Source organism: Solanum pennellii, chromosome 8 (genome assembly GCF_001406875.1).
Source record: "Solanum pennellii chromosome 8, SPENNV200".
NCBI classification, from domain to species: domain Eukaryota; kingdom Viridiplantae; phylum Streptophyta; class Magnoliopsida; order Solanales; family Solanaceae; genus Solanum; species Solanum pennellii.
Genome location: NC_028644.1, coordinates 1,620,371 through 1,636,637, shown reverse-complemented (window position 1 = coordinate 1,636,637; position 16,267 = coordinate 1,620,371). Strand labels below are relative to the sequence as shown.

Sequence of the window (16,267 nt, the reverse complement as noted above, 5' to 3'; positions counted from 1 at the left end):
GGTAAAGTTAAAAAGTATTTATAAGAACTTATTTAAAGCCAAAATAACAAAAACAAGTCGTAAGTTAGAAATTCTAACTTACGGCATTTAGCTTATAAGTCATAAGCCAGAAATCAATCCAAACAGGCCCTAACTCTATCCCATAAATCAACATAATCAATATGCAAGCTGACTTGGCATAGGATATTCATAAGTAGCGACCCACAAAGACGGATCTATATTTCATAGGTGGGGGCATGTGTATCTGTTGACGTCGAGAAAAAACATGTATGTATATATATATATATATTGTAAAATTGGCATAAATCGATTTTAGTTAAAAGCGTTATTTTCTTATTTTTATTTAATTTTTTAATTTGAAGGGCTTATATATAGCATCAAAATTGCTAGATATATAGCAAATGCGCCTACTTGACCATTGAGCTATCATACACAATTGATTAAAAAAGTAACAACTTACTTATTAAGCTTAAAGTTTTGAATTGATAATATAACAAAGTAAAATTTAAATATTAATTTAGCTTATGTTTGATTTATATTTAATATCTTTAGCATTGTTCAAACCAATAGTAGTCAATCAAATATTCATTATCTGCTAATTATCGTTAAAAGTTTTACTATCACATAAATTATAATAATATTAATGCATTCAAAAAAATTAATTTTAAATTCTCCTGTCAATGTGTCCATCAAAGTACATGTAATCTCCACATGCATATATATGGACAAACTCAATGTGTATATTATTAATAATTATATTAGTTGGTAAATCGTCAACTTGTTAGTGTATTTTCTTGTATTTTACATTTTTAAGGATGATTTAATAGAGTAATTAAATTATATTGGTGGATTTCATCTAAAAGAGCATGAAAAGAAATTGATGAGAGTTTGTGCAAACATTAATTAACAAGATTGTCGTAGAGTAGTAAGTATTCTTTTATTCTTAATCAGATATTTTAGATTTGACTATTTATGGATATGTCGTTATCTTTGTTAGTAAACATTTTATTTTTATTGTGGGACTTTCAAGCATGAATCTGAATTTAATTGGGCTCCAATATAAACAATAGACACTAGATCAAAAACAAATACATAAGAGTCAGAATATAAACATTAATATTTAAAAAAGACAAAAATTTTCAATGATTTTCTTCAATCGATCTCTATTGATAAATACTCAATTTCCTTTTCGAAAATGTTCTCCTTCATCATTGTTTATCATTCCACATTCCATGTTAATTAAAAAACATTTATAGTATCATATATCACTATTTAACATAGAGTTAAAATCTTCCATAATTATTCATGACATATTGGTTCGGAAAAAAGTTCGATCAAATATAATTAGGTCAAGTAATATCTAATGGTCTTATAAATTCATGTCATGTGTACTATATAATAATTTATGGTTGAGATTTATTTAAATTATATATTTATCTGAATAATAGATTTAAATTATTTTGTCATCTTAATAATACAAACAACAGAGCTGCCAATTATTTTATATTTTTTAAAAAACTATCAAATAAAGCAATTAAGTGTATTCAAGCTAATATTTTCAAGAAAACAAAATTGAGATTGGCGGGTATGCGGATTGAGAGTTGGCGATAAAACTCAATTTGATAATTGCAAATACTTTCAATCAGGTATATTAAATTTTATTTTTCAATCTTAATTTTTGTAAAAAAAATATTGCCTTTGTATATACACTTAATTGTTTTATTCGATAGTTTTAAAAAATAAAAATAGTAAACAATTTTGAATTTTTATTATTCAGATGAGTATATATAATTTAAATAAACCTCAATCATAAATTATTATATAATATACATGTCATAAACTTATAAGATTATTGATCTATTATACTTGACCGAATCTTTATCCGATTGGTTCTCGTACTTTGTATTTTTCAAGTAGTTCCATAGCTCCCTTCTTCTTTTTTATTATTATTGAATTTGGAAAACAACTTGTGAATATATATCAATTATTACCAAATATGGGCCCCACGACAGCCATATGCCACCATTATAATGAAATTTAAATCTCATTTTTTTTTTTGAAATTCCATATGTTTGGAATTAAAATAATCAGAGGTTAAAGTGAAAGTTAATAATCGTAAATATTAATAGTGATAAAGTTTAGATGATAAAATAAAAAACTAAAAGAAGCATAATATATAATATGTTTTGATCAATATAAAAGAAAAATGGTGCTATTGTGTTATTATGAAAAAGACTGCTCTTTCAATTTATAAATCCAAAAAAATGTAAACTAAGATGGGAATTATCTTTTTCAACGATCAAACATTATGCACAAAGAAAATTTTATTAAATTAAAATATAATAATGTAAAATTTCAATAGTGTAGAATATGTAGGATAAATCCTAACACAAATGGTTAATATTTCAACATAACATTCTTCATTTTCCAAAAAAGGAGAAAAGAGGAGAAATCGTTTGAATTGATTTAAAAAACGAAAAAGGGTCATATGTCCATGTAGGCATGCAACATAAGCGCCACATATGATATTAAATGTGAGGATATCAGACTTAATCATGAGTAAATATGTACTTAAAAGTTGAATATGAAAGCAAATATATCTCAAAAATATAACGATGGATAAATATAGCTCTTTTCTAAAAACACAAAAGCAAATATGATCATTTTTCGTAACAAAGTAATAAAAAGAGAAAAGACATAAAGTGACACCTAAAGTTATCTCGAATTTTTAAAAATACACCTTAACTATATCGGTGTCCTATTATCCCACAAAAGTATTAAATATCGTTGTAAATGAGCCATTTTGACCCATTTTCTCACCTAGTTTGTGAACACGCACAACAGGCGCGTGAAAAATTATTTTTGTTGACAAAAACCAGTCAAAAACTGTCATATTACACTTGTTTTCTTTATTAATTATTTACTTGCTTTAAATCATCTTCTTCCTCAAAACATTACCATTTCAAGCTATTCTTTGTGATCATTTCCATTAAGAACTTCCTTAAAGTCCCAATTCAACAATCAAATCTCAAATGTCCTCTATTTCGAAATTATAATTTTGACTGAGAAAACTCAAACCTAGCAAAAATTGTTCACACCCAAGTGAGAAAATACTAAAACCAAATTCAACCCAAAAACTTAGAAAGAAAATTATCAAAGCAAAACCTAATTACAACACCAAGAAAGAGAAACAAAAAAGAGAAAAAAATCACATAAAAAAATAATTATATACTGAAGCGAGAAGAAGATCTGATTAGCGGAAAGAATAGGGATAAACAGAGATTGAAGGAAAGGATTTTATATCAATAAATAAATAAAATGTCTGTGAAAATGACAAATTTAATGGGGGAGAGAAATTAATTTAGGAACATTTTTTAGTTTTAATGGAAATATAGATATAACTTGCGTGTATCACATGTGACTATCATTTTTTTAAATGAATCGGGTCGGATTAATATAAGCCTGAGCCTCACGCACGTCTGACTAGGTGTGGTAATGGCCTTAAATGGCCCTTTTACAACGATATTCAATACTTTTATGGTGTAATAGAACACCCGCAAAATTAAAGTGTCTTTTGAAAATTCGGAACAACTTTAATAATGAATTTATATCTTTTCTCTAATAAAAAATCAAACTAAATTGACTTTTAAATAAAAATAAATATGGGAGACTACTTCTCTTCTCCTATTTTTTTTCACAGTCGACTCTCTTTGCTCTTTCTTTTCTTCTTGTTTTTTTCTTCTTTTTTTTTTCCCTTTCTATATTATGTTCTCATTCTTTTACTTTTTTCTTATGAAATAATTGTCCTTATTGTTTTTATAAATACAATTGAGAAAGCATTTAAATTTTCATCTATTTTGTGAAAATTATATATTTTAAAAATTAAAAATAACCTACACACATAAATTAACTTCAGTTCATATTGAAATTAGATTAATATAAAATTAATTTAATTTTTTAATAAAAATTATAATAATTGGTATTTTACAATGTCAACAACTTTAAAATATTCAACATATTTTGACCAAAATAGTTGCTTGATGGCTCTTCTATACCAAATACATCAACTTCTTATGATGTATATACATCGAAAGAGTATGATTAATATTAATTCGATATTTTTAACAAAAAATTTAAATATTTAAAATCTATATGAAGAGTATAATAAATTTCATTTTTTTGCACATCAATATAATAAAAAATACATCATGAAATATTAGTCAAAATTAATAAAAAATACATCGTAAAACGATAGTCAAAATTATTATCATTTAACTCTAAAAAAATTATAACAATTAATCTTTTACAATTTGTGACACTTTAATTTGTAAATAAAATTGAAAACTCGTGCGTTGACCATAATGACTTTATTTTCTCTCTCACAAGTCACAAATCGAAGTTTTAATTGGACTAGCAATAATAAAATGATACTATGAAAACGATTGAAAAGCTTTCATTATGAAAGAAATATTTTAGTTTAATTTTAGCTGACATCTTAATTCATATGAAATTAGTTAATTTATTAGTTGTCAATTTTATGCATCCAAAAATATAAGGTGTCCCCACATGTAATGGTTTTGATTTTTTGTCCTTCATAATAAAATTTCTTTAAAAAAAATAACATCTTTCCACTTTAAAAATAGAGCAAAATTGTCTTTAAGACGAGACTTACAACATCTGTTAAATCAAGATACAATGCCAAGTCTTTCCCATGATGCGTATCTTGTTAATTTAAAGTTTTCGATCTTTATAAAGTATTTGATAAATTAAGACACGATAAAATAGTGTCAACTTTTATTCACGAGACGTAATTTATTCTTTAAAGGTTCTTGAGCTAAGTATTGCCTTTGAGGCAAGAGTTATAGCGAATCTGATAAATTCAGACACAATTTAGCAGTTGTCACATCTTGATCATGATGCATAATTTGTTATTTTGAAGTTTTTGCCTCTAAGGCAAAAGTTTATAAAGCATAAACATCTCGTAAATCAAGACACGATATAATAGTGTCAACTCTTTCCTATGAGACGTAACTTGTTCTTTTAATTTTTTTTTTGAAGTAAAATGTTACCTCTAAAATAAAAATTATAATTTCAAACCAATCCAAATATATATATTTCACAATAGTAAATATTGAATATTTTTTTTGTCTTGAACCTTGACACTAAAACTAGAGATAAATTTAATTTTTTAAAAGTGAAAATATTTAAAATAGGTAATCTTTTAACTCAATAAGTGAAAAATATAATTAAAAAATGAAAAGAGAAAAGAGGGAAAATATATTCTTTTTTAAAAGAAAGAAATAAAAAAAGACAAAGAAGAAAAGGGAAGAAGACAGAAAAGAATAAGAAAGAAAAGAGAAAAAGATAAAAAAAAAAAAGGAAAAAAAGAACAGGGAAAAAAAAAAGAAAATTTCTTTTAGTTCCATTAATTATTTATCAAGAAACAAATTATAATATTAAACTTCATTTAATTTGTTAGATTTAAAAGACAATTTTGTCCAAAAAAACTTCATTAAAACAAGCCATTTATGAATTTAACTCTTTTCCCCCAAAACAATTAAAACATGTTCGAAACAAATTAATCTCATAAAATATCGTAATTTATTTCATTCTAAACATTAAACAGATCATCTACACTTTGTTTAAATGACTATTATAGTCTACCAATTATTTCAAAAATTGCAATAACTTTACTACATTATATTTTCTTCGTCATTATATACTATCACATCAATAATTTAAATAATAAATTTATAAAAAATAAATATAATATATAATTATTAATACGATATATATATATATAAAAAAATAACGATTCGATCGCATCAAATTATGTAAAGTTATTTGGACTTACCAATTTCCAATTTTCCAGAGAAAAATTGGTATGTCATGGCTGACGAAGCTGTAAAATTATGACTTTGACTCTTTTTAGCTTTAAAAATTCATTTAATTAATTTCTTTATTTGTTATTTTTTTCCCAAAAAAATGTATATTTGGATCCACAAAATCATTATTCTATCATCAATTTGTTGAATGGCTTTGTTACAAGAAGAATCTTTCACTACCCTTTCGTCCTCTCCACAAATAGCACCCACCCCACTGAAAAAGACACCTTTTTTACCTATAAAAATGGTTGCTTTGTAGTATTTCTTTTTGTTTCTGTAAATCTTTACTGGTTCAGAAAGTGTACTTTTGTTTTGATTCATATTTTGAGGTAAGAAATACTACTTTTAGTGTAATATTTGAATCTATTGCTTAGTTTCTGCTTTTGGGTTGATGTTGTTTTTGGGCAATTAAGGATCTTTTTTGGACTTGGATACATAGTTTGAAGCGGTTGACTTTTGTAATTTTGTTTAAAGACTTTAAATCTAGCTTAAATTTTTCATTTTTTGTTGTTGTTTAGGTTATGTTTAGTGGTGAAAGATAAATGTTAGATGATAAGTATTTATGAAGTTTACGTTTTAAAAAAAGTGGACTTTTGTTTGATTTGATTCATCTTTTAAGGTAATTTGTAGTTTGAGGGATTTATATTAATTGATTGTACTATTAGCTGTTTTATAGTATTGCTTTTGATACCTGCATTGGAGCTTGATTAGTCTGTATTTGAGTTGGGCCCTATGTTGCTCTGGCTCTTCAGAAATGGCGGCGTGTCGGATCCTGCGCAGGATCCGGCACGGGTGCGGCAACAATTCTGGAGAGTCCGAGCAACTTAGGTTGGGCCCATTTTTCCATATCCAGGCTTGAAAATGAGACTTTTGGTTAAGGGAGGAGCAGCCCCATTCGCTGCACTTCCTTTTTTTTTTTGGTGGTGTATTGCTTAGTAGCTGGAATTACTACCAGAAGGATTTGGGTTTCACACAAAGGAATTCTGGTTGTTTTTGGGCGTTATATATTCAGAAGTTTGTGTTGGGTTGAGATTACAATTATGAAGTGGTTGTTTTCGACAATTTTTCTTTTCAAGACTTTGTTAGCTTATTTTATTTCCTTATCTTTTTCAAGTGATGTTAAAAGCTGAAAATAAATTGATGTCATGAAGTTCCTGTTTCCATGGAAAACAAAAATTTATGGATAAAGATGATTTATTAATTGACTTCTCAAGATAGGGTTTGGATTGGGTAGTATTGATGTTCGTTGAAAGTTTAATTCAGGGAGAAAATAATTAATGAGTCGTGGTGTATTCAAGATTTTGACTAGGTGAGTGCGGACTATTCTATACCCATTACAAGTCTCTAGCGAAGGGTACAAGTTTAGTTTAATTTTTTTTTTTGAATTTTTCAACTGCTTATTTGGTATAGACGGATGCAATGGGTGCGAGCTATGTTGCTCGGACTCTTCAGAAACGTTGACAGGTGCGTGTCGGATCCTCCAAAAGTAGGGCATTTTTGGAGGATCCGACGCGGGTGAGGCAGCAATTTTGGAAAGTCTGAGTAACTTAGGGTGCAAGAGTACCTGCTGCCTAAACTGTACAATCCCCGTATATCTTGCAAATAAAGCTGATAATTTTATTCTGCAGTTGTCATAGTCAAATCTTTTCACAACTCCGAAAAGGGTGAAATGTGGATAATATACTGAGCAATGAGCTTATTTTCTTGCAGGTTAATTATAGGGGTGATGCAGGGGCATAGTATTTTCATTTGAAGGAGAGGCAGAGTACGAGAAAGTATTGAGCTTGTAGAGGGTTAGACGGGATATTGCTTATAATGGCTTTCAAGCCATCGGATTGGTATTGCCAGCCAGTGGCAAATGGTGTGTGGTCAAAGGCTGTGGAAAATGCCTTTGGAGCTTATACCCCATGTGGAACAAACACCCTGGTTATATCTGTTTCTTATCTAGTCCTTTTGGCCTTGTGCTTAAACAGAGTATGGAAAATGATGAAAGATCTTTCAGTCCAAAGGTTCCGCTTGAGGTCAAATTACTATAACTACTTGCTGGGTCTTTTAGCTGCTTATTGCACTGCTGAGCCCTTGTTTAGATTGGTCATGCAAATATCAGTCTTGAACATAGATGGCCAGCCTGGTCTTGCGCCATATGAGGTAGGTTCCTTTCAATGATATAGTGTGTTAGTGTGGTTTGTCTCTTTATGTAGTTTTGGGCAATCCTCACCTTATGATATAGTTTTTGAATTGAGTTAAGACTTAAAGGTCTTTTTTCTTAACATGATATTTGAAGCAAACCATCCATGTTATTATGTGTCCCAAAATTGGGGTTATGTTGTCCATGCTCTAGTAGGCGTGCTTGGGTGGTAAGTGTGCCACATTGGTGGAGGGATGAGGTATATGCCTCCTTATATGGTGTTGGGCAATCCTCACCTCCTGTGCTAGCTTTACCTGATGTGCTAACTTATGGGGTTGAGTTAGAACCAAGGTCTGTTTAGTTAACACTTTTAAAGTTAATAAAAAAAAAGAAGTGTGAACAAAAAAGAATGATACACATCTAATTTATCCAATCTTTCTGTATCAATTCGACGTATCTGATGTTGTAGCTACTACTTGCTGAGATTTCTGGAGGATATTTTGATCTTTCTTGCATAAGTTTCTTTTCCTTCTTTTATGAGCTGTAATTTAGGTAACTTGGTCTGCAATTACCCTTAAACTAATGGTGCTGGTATGTTTGACATTATGCTATCTGGTTGTTTCCTGTTCCATTTAATGGTGACAGATGATGATGTAAGATATACTGAGAGTTGTTTCTTGGAGAACGAGTTGAGACCCCAATGTGTTCCAGTAATAACAATTTTTTCAATTCTAACAGAAAAAAATTGATCTTATTTCACTTTTAATTTTTCGTCATCTTATCATTCTTTAGATAATTTCCTTGACAATCGAGGTTCTTGCTTGGTTCTCTATACTGGTGATGACTGTTGTTGAGACAAAGGTGTATATCCGTGAGGGCAGGTGGTCTGTTCGGTTTGCAGTAATATACTGTTTGGTGGGGGATGTGGTGATGCTGAATCTTATCCTGCCTGTGAGAGAGTACTATAATGAGTAAGTTGTTCCTTCCCTTAGACAGTTCTCGAACTGATACAACAAATGAAGGTTTCGCGTGCATATGGTTAGTTGTTCTCATATTTGATGTTGTTGTCTTGCTACCAGAGTATAATGGGTGTTATTGTCAGTAAGCACTTGAGTAGTTTTACGCGATATGCTTGAAATTGCCAAATGCTACTGTACTTATTCCACTCCTCTATACCCCCTCCCCCTTAGGTTTCTTAGTGAGCTTGCATTTTTTTTAAGAGATATAACTGCATCCTAAGCAAAATCTTGTGAATTTCCCCATGAGTATATTTTCTCAGATAAGGTTATGATTTTATCCCCAAGCGCCCCTCACAAAACCTGGCACCAAAAAAAAAACCTGTTGCTCTTTTTTGTACTTCAAGAACTCCATGTTACCAAATAAAAAAAAAGTTAGTCTAAAACCTCATTCAGAGTTAAGGATGATTTCCCTGCTTGTCAACAGTAGTTCCTTTCTGGAAAAGCAAAGTAAAAAAAAAGGAAGGCCCTCAAAGTAAGCTGCTGCTGTACTTCTGATGAAGATCTTTATTGAGAGTTAAAAACCTCATTGAAAGTTGAGGATGATCCCCTGCTTGTCTACAGTGATTCCTTTCTGGTAAAGCAACGTAAAAAAAAAATGAAGGTCCTCAAAGTAAGCTGCTGCTGTACTTCTGATGAAGATATTTATGGAAAGAAGCTAAAACAATAGTGGGAGACCGAGCATTGTCACTGTTTAATGCCTGCCTTTTCTGGTTGATGTTTAGGTTGCATATCAGGGTTCAATATTTTCTTTGTAGGTTTAAAGTTCCAAAGCTCATAGGTTCTGAATCTCTGATATGAACAGATATGCACACTAGTTGGCTCATTCACATCTTCCTTTTTGTTGCTAATTAAAGTTGTCTATCTTTATGTGCAGATCAGTACTGTATTTGTACATCAGTGAGGTTGCTGTCCAGGTTTGTTGCTTTAAAATCTTTCATGTGCTCTAGAGTTGATGTGATTATCAAGAGATGTTACTTGAAAATCTTTGCTTGGGGGTGTAAAATCATGTAAATCCGCTGTCTTGGCCTTAGGAAGCAAACCCAAAATCGAGAGGACGTAGGCATTAGAATAAAACAAGGGAAAGTAAGCTTAATGATTAAAATGAAGTTTGGAACCCACTGCGGGTTACCTGTAGAGTAAAAATCGCTTTACCTTATTGGAGTCTTAATCTAATTTATTTATCTCTATTTCACTGTTATCTTTCGTATTTCATGTTTCTGGAATTTTCTAGAACAGAGAAACTCTAATAATTTCCAGAGTTTATAGTTCAGATACTTCTGAATTCTTAAAGATGGCATTGGTTAGTCCTTTCTTTCTTTTCTTGCAGTGAAAGTAACTAGTAGCAGCATAGTGAAGAAGCTTGATTTTTCGTATAATGGTTTTGGTATGATTACTGAAATAGGAAAATTTGGAATCTGTGAGTACATTAGCAGTTACAGATTCCACTCAGAATTAAATTTTTTAATTTGCTTTAACTAAAGGGAAATACAACACAAGTTCATCAAATAGGACCAAGATCATGAGGTAATTATAATATGCAACTGGCAATACAACTCCTTTATGGTGTCATCAATAAGGTCCCATACTATTAAGGAAAGTTTCTAGTTTTCACATCGGCTATAAGCAATGAGTTACAGACATTCTACTTATGCTATAGTTGTGTGTAGTTCCACAAACTACACATCTTTTTACATACACAAATTGTCAAGTCCACTGCCAAATTTAAAATTTTTACTGCAACTGCTCCCCCCCTTCCAATTTATGTGTCTTTTCTTGTTAGTCTTGTTTCAAAAAAATAAATTGAAATGCCACGGTTCTATATTTGCAGAGTTCTAGTTCCTACATTTTCAGTTTACCCTTAATGACACTCACTTATAAGATTGAAGGGAATATTTTGGATGTTATACACACTATCGCTTAAGATCACAAGATTCAAAAGTCCTCTTTATAGTCTTAAACTTCCTGCCTAGTCGAACCAAGATGCAAAATGAAACAGAGGGAATATCAAATGGGTTGGGGATATTCACTAATCGGGCTTCCTTGTTATTCCTTATTAGTATTGCCAACATTTTGCAGAAACCATGCAGTAATTGCTTAGTAACCAATTCTAATGAGAATGTTTTAGAAGGATTCATTCCACTACTTTTGACATAAATTGACACTTGTTGTCATTCTAAACCATTAACTGTGAGAAGTTGTTCTCAATCAATTTGAATGGTATGTTTGGAACAACCAAGACTCCACAGAACGATGCCACTCAATTGAAGCCCAGAATATGAGTTCTCTTTACACAATCCGGGGTCAAAATATGTTGAAGGATGAACCAAATGAAGCTTGCAAACTAGAGGTGACAAATCCATCATTCCATGTAGGCACTCGATGTTTGGAGTGCGCTGTGTCTATCCCTGGGCTAAATAAATAATTGAATAATTCAACCTTTCATTAGTAAGATAGCTTGTATTTCTTAAAGCATGGGATTGATGCAATATTTGATTTCCAATTTGCACTCTTGAAGTAAAGTATCTATTCTTATGAGGGAATCAATTTACTTATTATGTTATTGGATCTCATGGTTTTAACTTCTAAATAATTAAACCGAGTCCAATCTCATTGATTCTACCGTGCAGGTATTGTTTGGATTGCTCTTGCTGTTTTATGTTCCTGATGTGGATCCTTATCCCGGGTACTCTCCACTTCGAAGTGACTCTTTCGACAACACTGCATATGAAGAACTTCCTGAAGGCGAGCAGATTTGTCCCGAGAGGCACGCCAACATACTTTCTCGTATGTAACTATAAATTTCTCAAGCACTTGATTATTTAGGTTTGACATCCTTCATAACTTTGATTATGACATGAACACATATTAAGGCTGTTTAGGAATTCAGGTACTTCCCAATTGGGGGCCAGATCCTGGGAACTTGAGTATTTGACCAGATTATTGGTGCACATCATTTAATAATAACATTTTCTAGTGATGTGATATCTGTCTATGGATGTTTATGTCCACTTATGAACTTCATCACACTTATATCACATTGGCTGAAAACCCTTTTAAGATTTAAATTTTTTTAAGTAGTCATTGCCATCCAGGTTTATAGGTTGGGTTTAAATGCTTATAGATAGTTAGACATATATATGCTTCTAACAAGAATAAACTCAAGGGTTGCCTTAAATTATATATTTGTGTTGGATGGATTTGTGGAAGGTGATAATGTAAGGGAAGTTAATCTTCTCGAATTCACGGACTTTGAAGTGGGGGTGGTAACAGTATTTACTATTGGTTTGATGCCTATGATTGGGGTGTTCATCCCTTGAATATTTGTGCCCTCAGATTTATGTGACCATGCTTCCATAATCGCTTGCTAAGTTGCTCGGACTCTCCAAAAATGTCGCTGCACCCGTGTGGGATCCTAAAAAATACACTATTTTTGGAGGATCCGAGTCGTACCCGTTGACATTTTTGAAGAGTTCGAGCAACATAGATTGTTTGCATTATAGGTGTTGCGTCTTTATATTCTAATTTGCCTTTGGTTCTGCTGCATCACTGGGAGCAATTGTTTTCTCACGATTCTAGAACAATCATTTGGTTTGGTTCATTATTTGTCTGCTCTGCTCCCTAAAAAAAAGGAACTGACAATGGTAGCTAATCTGCTTTAGTTATTACCTCAAAGATGAATCTGAATTTATGTATCCGAAGATATCTTCAAGATGTGGATCTGGGACATATAGACCTCTCCATGAAAATGTGAAGTCACACACTCCATGATTGGTTAGAAAAGTATGCTATGGAAAAGGTCTAAGGGGATGAATCATAATCAAATTTTTTTATATGCATGCCTCTCAACAATGTCACCCATGATGTATATGGAATTCCATCTGGAAAACACAGGTGCGAAAGAAGGCGTCTTTTTGGGAATGGCTGCCTAGAATGCAGCCGTCACAAAATTTAAGGTGGAAGAGGATTGTTGTGAGCTTGCACTTTATGTGTAAAGTCATAATGAAGATGTATAGTATTTGCATTTGTACTGCTGATGAACAAAAGAATTATGGATTTTTCCTTTTTTCTTATTCAGTATACATGGGTATGACCATTCTATCCTAAAACTGTAAGAGGATCTCTGGTAAGTGGAGGTTGAAGAAAATAGAATTAAGGAAGCAGGGAAAGTAGGTGTAGGTCCCCTCTTTACTTTTGATTGTTTATTCGGAAAGGAAAAACTAGACAAGGTTCTAAAGCTGTCAACAGTTCTCCATAGAGTGTAAGAGTTAGTTTGTATCTTTATTGTAATTTTAGTGTCAAGAGAAGATACTCTTGCTTATAATAGTTAGATTCTTTTTTGAAGCTTATGGCTAATCTGTGTATTATAAAGCTGTTGGTTCCATCTTGGTGTGCCTAATTAATGCAATTACCTTAACTTATTTTAGAAAGAAAAATGTGTATGAGTAACTTATCAGAAGAAACAGAGGTATAAATGAATGACATATCTGTAATCAATTTCCTCCGTTCTATCAGCACGCAGCTACAAGGGACCTGATATTTGCCGCTTACTTTCTTATGCAGAAATTCTTTTTTCATGGATGAATCCTCTTATGCAACTTGGTTATAAAAGACCATTAACAGAAAAGGATGTGTGGAAACTGGATACTTGGGATCGGACTGAAACTCTAAACAACTCGTAAGGGTGCTCTTCTCTTCTTTCTTCATTTATGATTTCATTTAATCCAAAGAAGTGCATTACTTATTGGGAAAAGGAATCAAATTAAATTCGATGAAGCAGATGTATTAACACTCTGATGAACTCTTTAGGTTTCAAAAGAGTTGGGCAGAGGAGTCTCAACGATCTAAACCATGGCTTTTAAGAGCATTAAACCGTAGTCTTGGAGGAAGGTAAATACGTTGTCTAATGTTTCGTGCTTTCTCGTTTGCTGATTATTCTTATATACCAAGAAATACATTGCTCAATCAGTTGATATTTTGTGTAACTAAGCATTTTGCCATTTTTCAACTTTTGCAGGTTTTGGTGGGGAGGCTTCTGGAAGGTAAGTTGGTTCTCCTGTTGCATCCTGTCTGGTTATTAATACTTCTTGAATTTTGTCAGATAATAATAATCAGAATGCATCACGTAAAAGCTTTATGCTTGTCTGCTTGAAATGGACTTTAATGTTACTAGTTTAAGGAAGTGGGCAAGTTTGATCTTTGGACTTAGGAGGCTCACTTCTGGAACCATATCTATATCTTCTCGTTATTACATTCAAGTCCAGAGTACTATATTGCATGTTTGAATATTGGCTTATGCTTATGTATTAGTAACTGTGCTTTTTGATAGTTGATGTCCAGAAGTACCCATATTTGCAAGGAATGTGCCCTTTCCATATTAAAAACTCTCTGATCCCGTAGGGAATTTTGCTAACCTACCACCTTTATGTATTAGGTTAGGATTGTACTCATTTTTAATATTTTCAGTCAGCACACTAAAATAGGGATTGTTTGGTCTTTCACCAAAATTCTCAATTTCTACCCAGTTTCTAGAATCTTAAACTTTCTCCCTCTAAACTGTAACACCAATCGTTTCCCCATTGTTCCGCTGTCTTCCACTCCAATTGTTGCCGCCATGGTCACTGATATGAAATAAAGTAACAAAGTATCTAATTGTTTACCCATTAAAGAATTTAACTTCTCAGCTACCAATTATTGGTTCTGATGTTTCATGGTAGCAGTAACAACAAACTACAAATGCCAATAAAGTCGAACACTTCGCACCATTGATGGATGCTTCAACTCCATTATTTGTTTCAATGTTGATTTTCATGTCTCAGAATATGATCAGATGTGGTATTACTGGTTTGAATTTCACCTGCGCCCTTTTGCTTGTGGGTCCAACTCCAATAGACCCATCTCTAAAAGTTATGACTTGTAGAATCCTAGTTTCTGTTGTGATGTATCGGAAGTGCCAAAAATATCCTCTGTAACAATCAGACCCGTCTTGGGAAGGCATTGATGCAGGGTTCCACAGAGTTGTGTCGACTGGAATTGCAAAGAAAGATATTTTGGAGAAAGACTAATAACTCCCTACAATTTGTGCTGGAAGGAAGAAAATAAGGGCATTTTGGAGAAACATAAATGGGTTCGGTGCTAACCTACTACGTGAATGTAGTAGGTTAGTAACAGCCTATATGTGTGTATATACACACTCACACACATTATATGTATATATAGTGTGTTTATGGGAGTTATTGTACTTGATCTTGAGGGAGAACTAGGGACACTAGTCCCAAGGCCTAGCTCAAGTGGCAAAAAGGTGGAGGATTTGTGGCTTAAGTCGCAGGTTCAAGCCCCAGACCAGGCAAAGCAAAGCCCAGTATTTAAGTGGAGAAGGGTAGAAGGGCGGACTCAGTATCTACCGAGTTTAGAAGGCTGTGATTGGTCCAAAGGGCGGGTCACATACGGATTTCTCGGTTATCAAAAAAAAAAGAAAAAGAAGAAGAAAACTAGGGACACTAATCAATGGAAGTTAGATCATTTTGTGGAATTTATTGTATATGTAGTAGTAGTAATTATTATTATTATTATTATAATAATTTTAGATGTATCTATAAGTTTAGATTGCTCGCATCAATAACATGGAGATGTAGGGACACACATTCATGTGCACATGTGTATAATTTTATGTATGCAGCACATCATAGTTCTATATCTACTCATTCCCTTTTCCCTTCTCTCTATCACCTTACATAACTTTTAGCTTTCTGAAGAGCGTGCATAGAATATTATGTAATTTTAGATAATTTGACTTTGTAAACACCAACATCTGTTGTCTGACAAATTTATGTATTTATCTACTGGATGAACTATGAGGCATACTGAAATCATGTTGAAGTTGCACTTATTTTCTTGCTTTGTGAGTATTTTGTTGAAATACCAAATTTGTAACTTTTTGTTGTTTGTTTCCAACATGTAGATCGGCAATGATGCGTCCCAGTTCATTGGACCACTCATTCTAAACCAACTCTTACAGGTAAAAAACAATTGCACGTTCTGCAAATTGATAATTGTAAGGACTTTTAACCAGGCCGCTTTTGTGGCCTGAGAAAAAAGATGGTTTACCAATGTCTTTTAGTATAATATTTTATATTATATTACCTTTGGTGACAAGAGTAGTTGTAGATTGGTGATGAAGTTTTAGGAACTCCTAACAAGTTTTAGGTTCCATCTTAATTTAATCCGTTTATAGCTTC

At 32.1% G+C, this 16,267-nt stretch overlaps 1 protein-coding gene across 1 annotated transcript in view; it reads left to right on the top strand.

Moving 5' to 3' along the window:
- Nucleotides 1-6,016: 6,016 nt before the first annotated feature.
- LOC107028302 (ABC transporter C family member 2-like) overlaps nucleotides 6,017-16,267 on the top strand; it is a 28,387-nt gene continuing 18,136 nt past the window's right edge. The window contains exons 1-9 of the mRNA XM_015229327.2: nucleotides 6,017-6,214; nucleotides 7,596-8,033; nucleotides 8,806-8,984; nucleotides 9,907-9,946; nucleotides 11,660-11,816; nucleotides 13,593-13,707; nucleotides 13,839-13,919; nucleotides 14,047-14,071; nucleotides 15,991-16,047. Coding sequence (XP_015084813.1) covers nucleotides 7,701-8,033; nucleotides 8,806-8,984; nucleotides 9,907-9,946; nucleotides 11,660-11,816; nucleotides 13,593-13,707; nucleotides 13,839-13,919; nucleotides 14,047-14,071; nucleotides 15,991-16,047 — 987 coding nt within the window. The 5' untranslated portion in view covers nucleotides 6,017-6,214; nucleotides 7,596-7,700. The remainder of the gene's footprint in view (nucleotides 6,215-7,595; nucleotides 8,034-8,805; nucleotides 8,985-9,906; nucleotides 9,947-11,659; nucleotides 11,817-13,592; nucleotides 13,708-13,838; nucleotides 13,920-14,046; nucleotides 14,072-15,990; nucleotides 16,048-16,267) is intronic.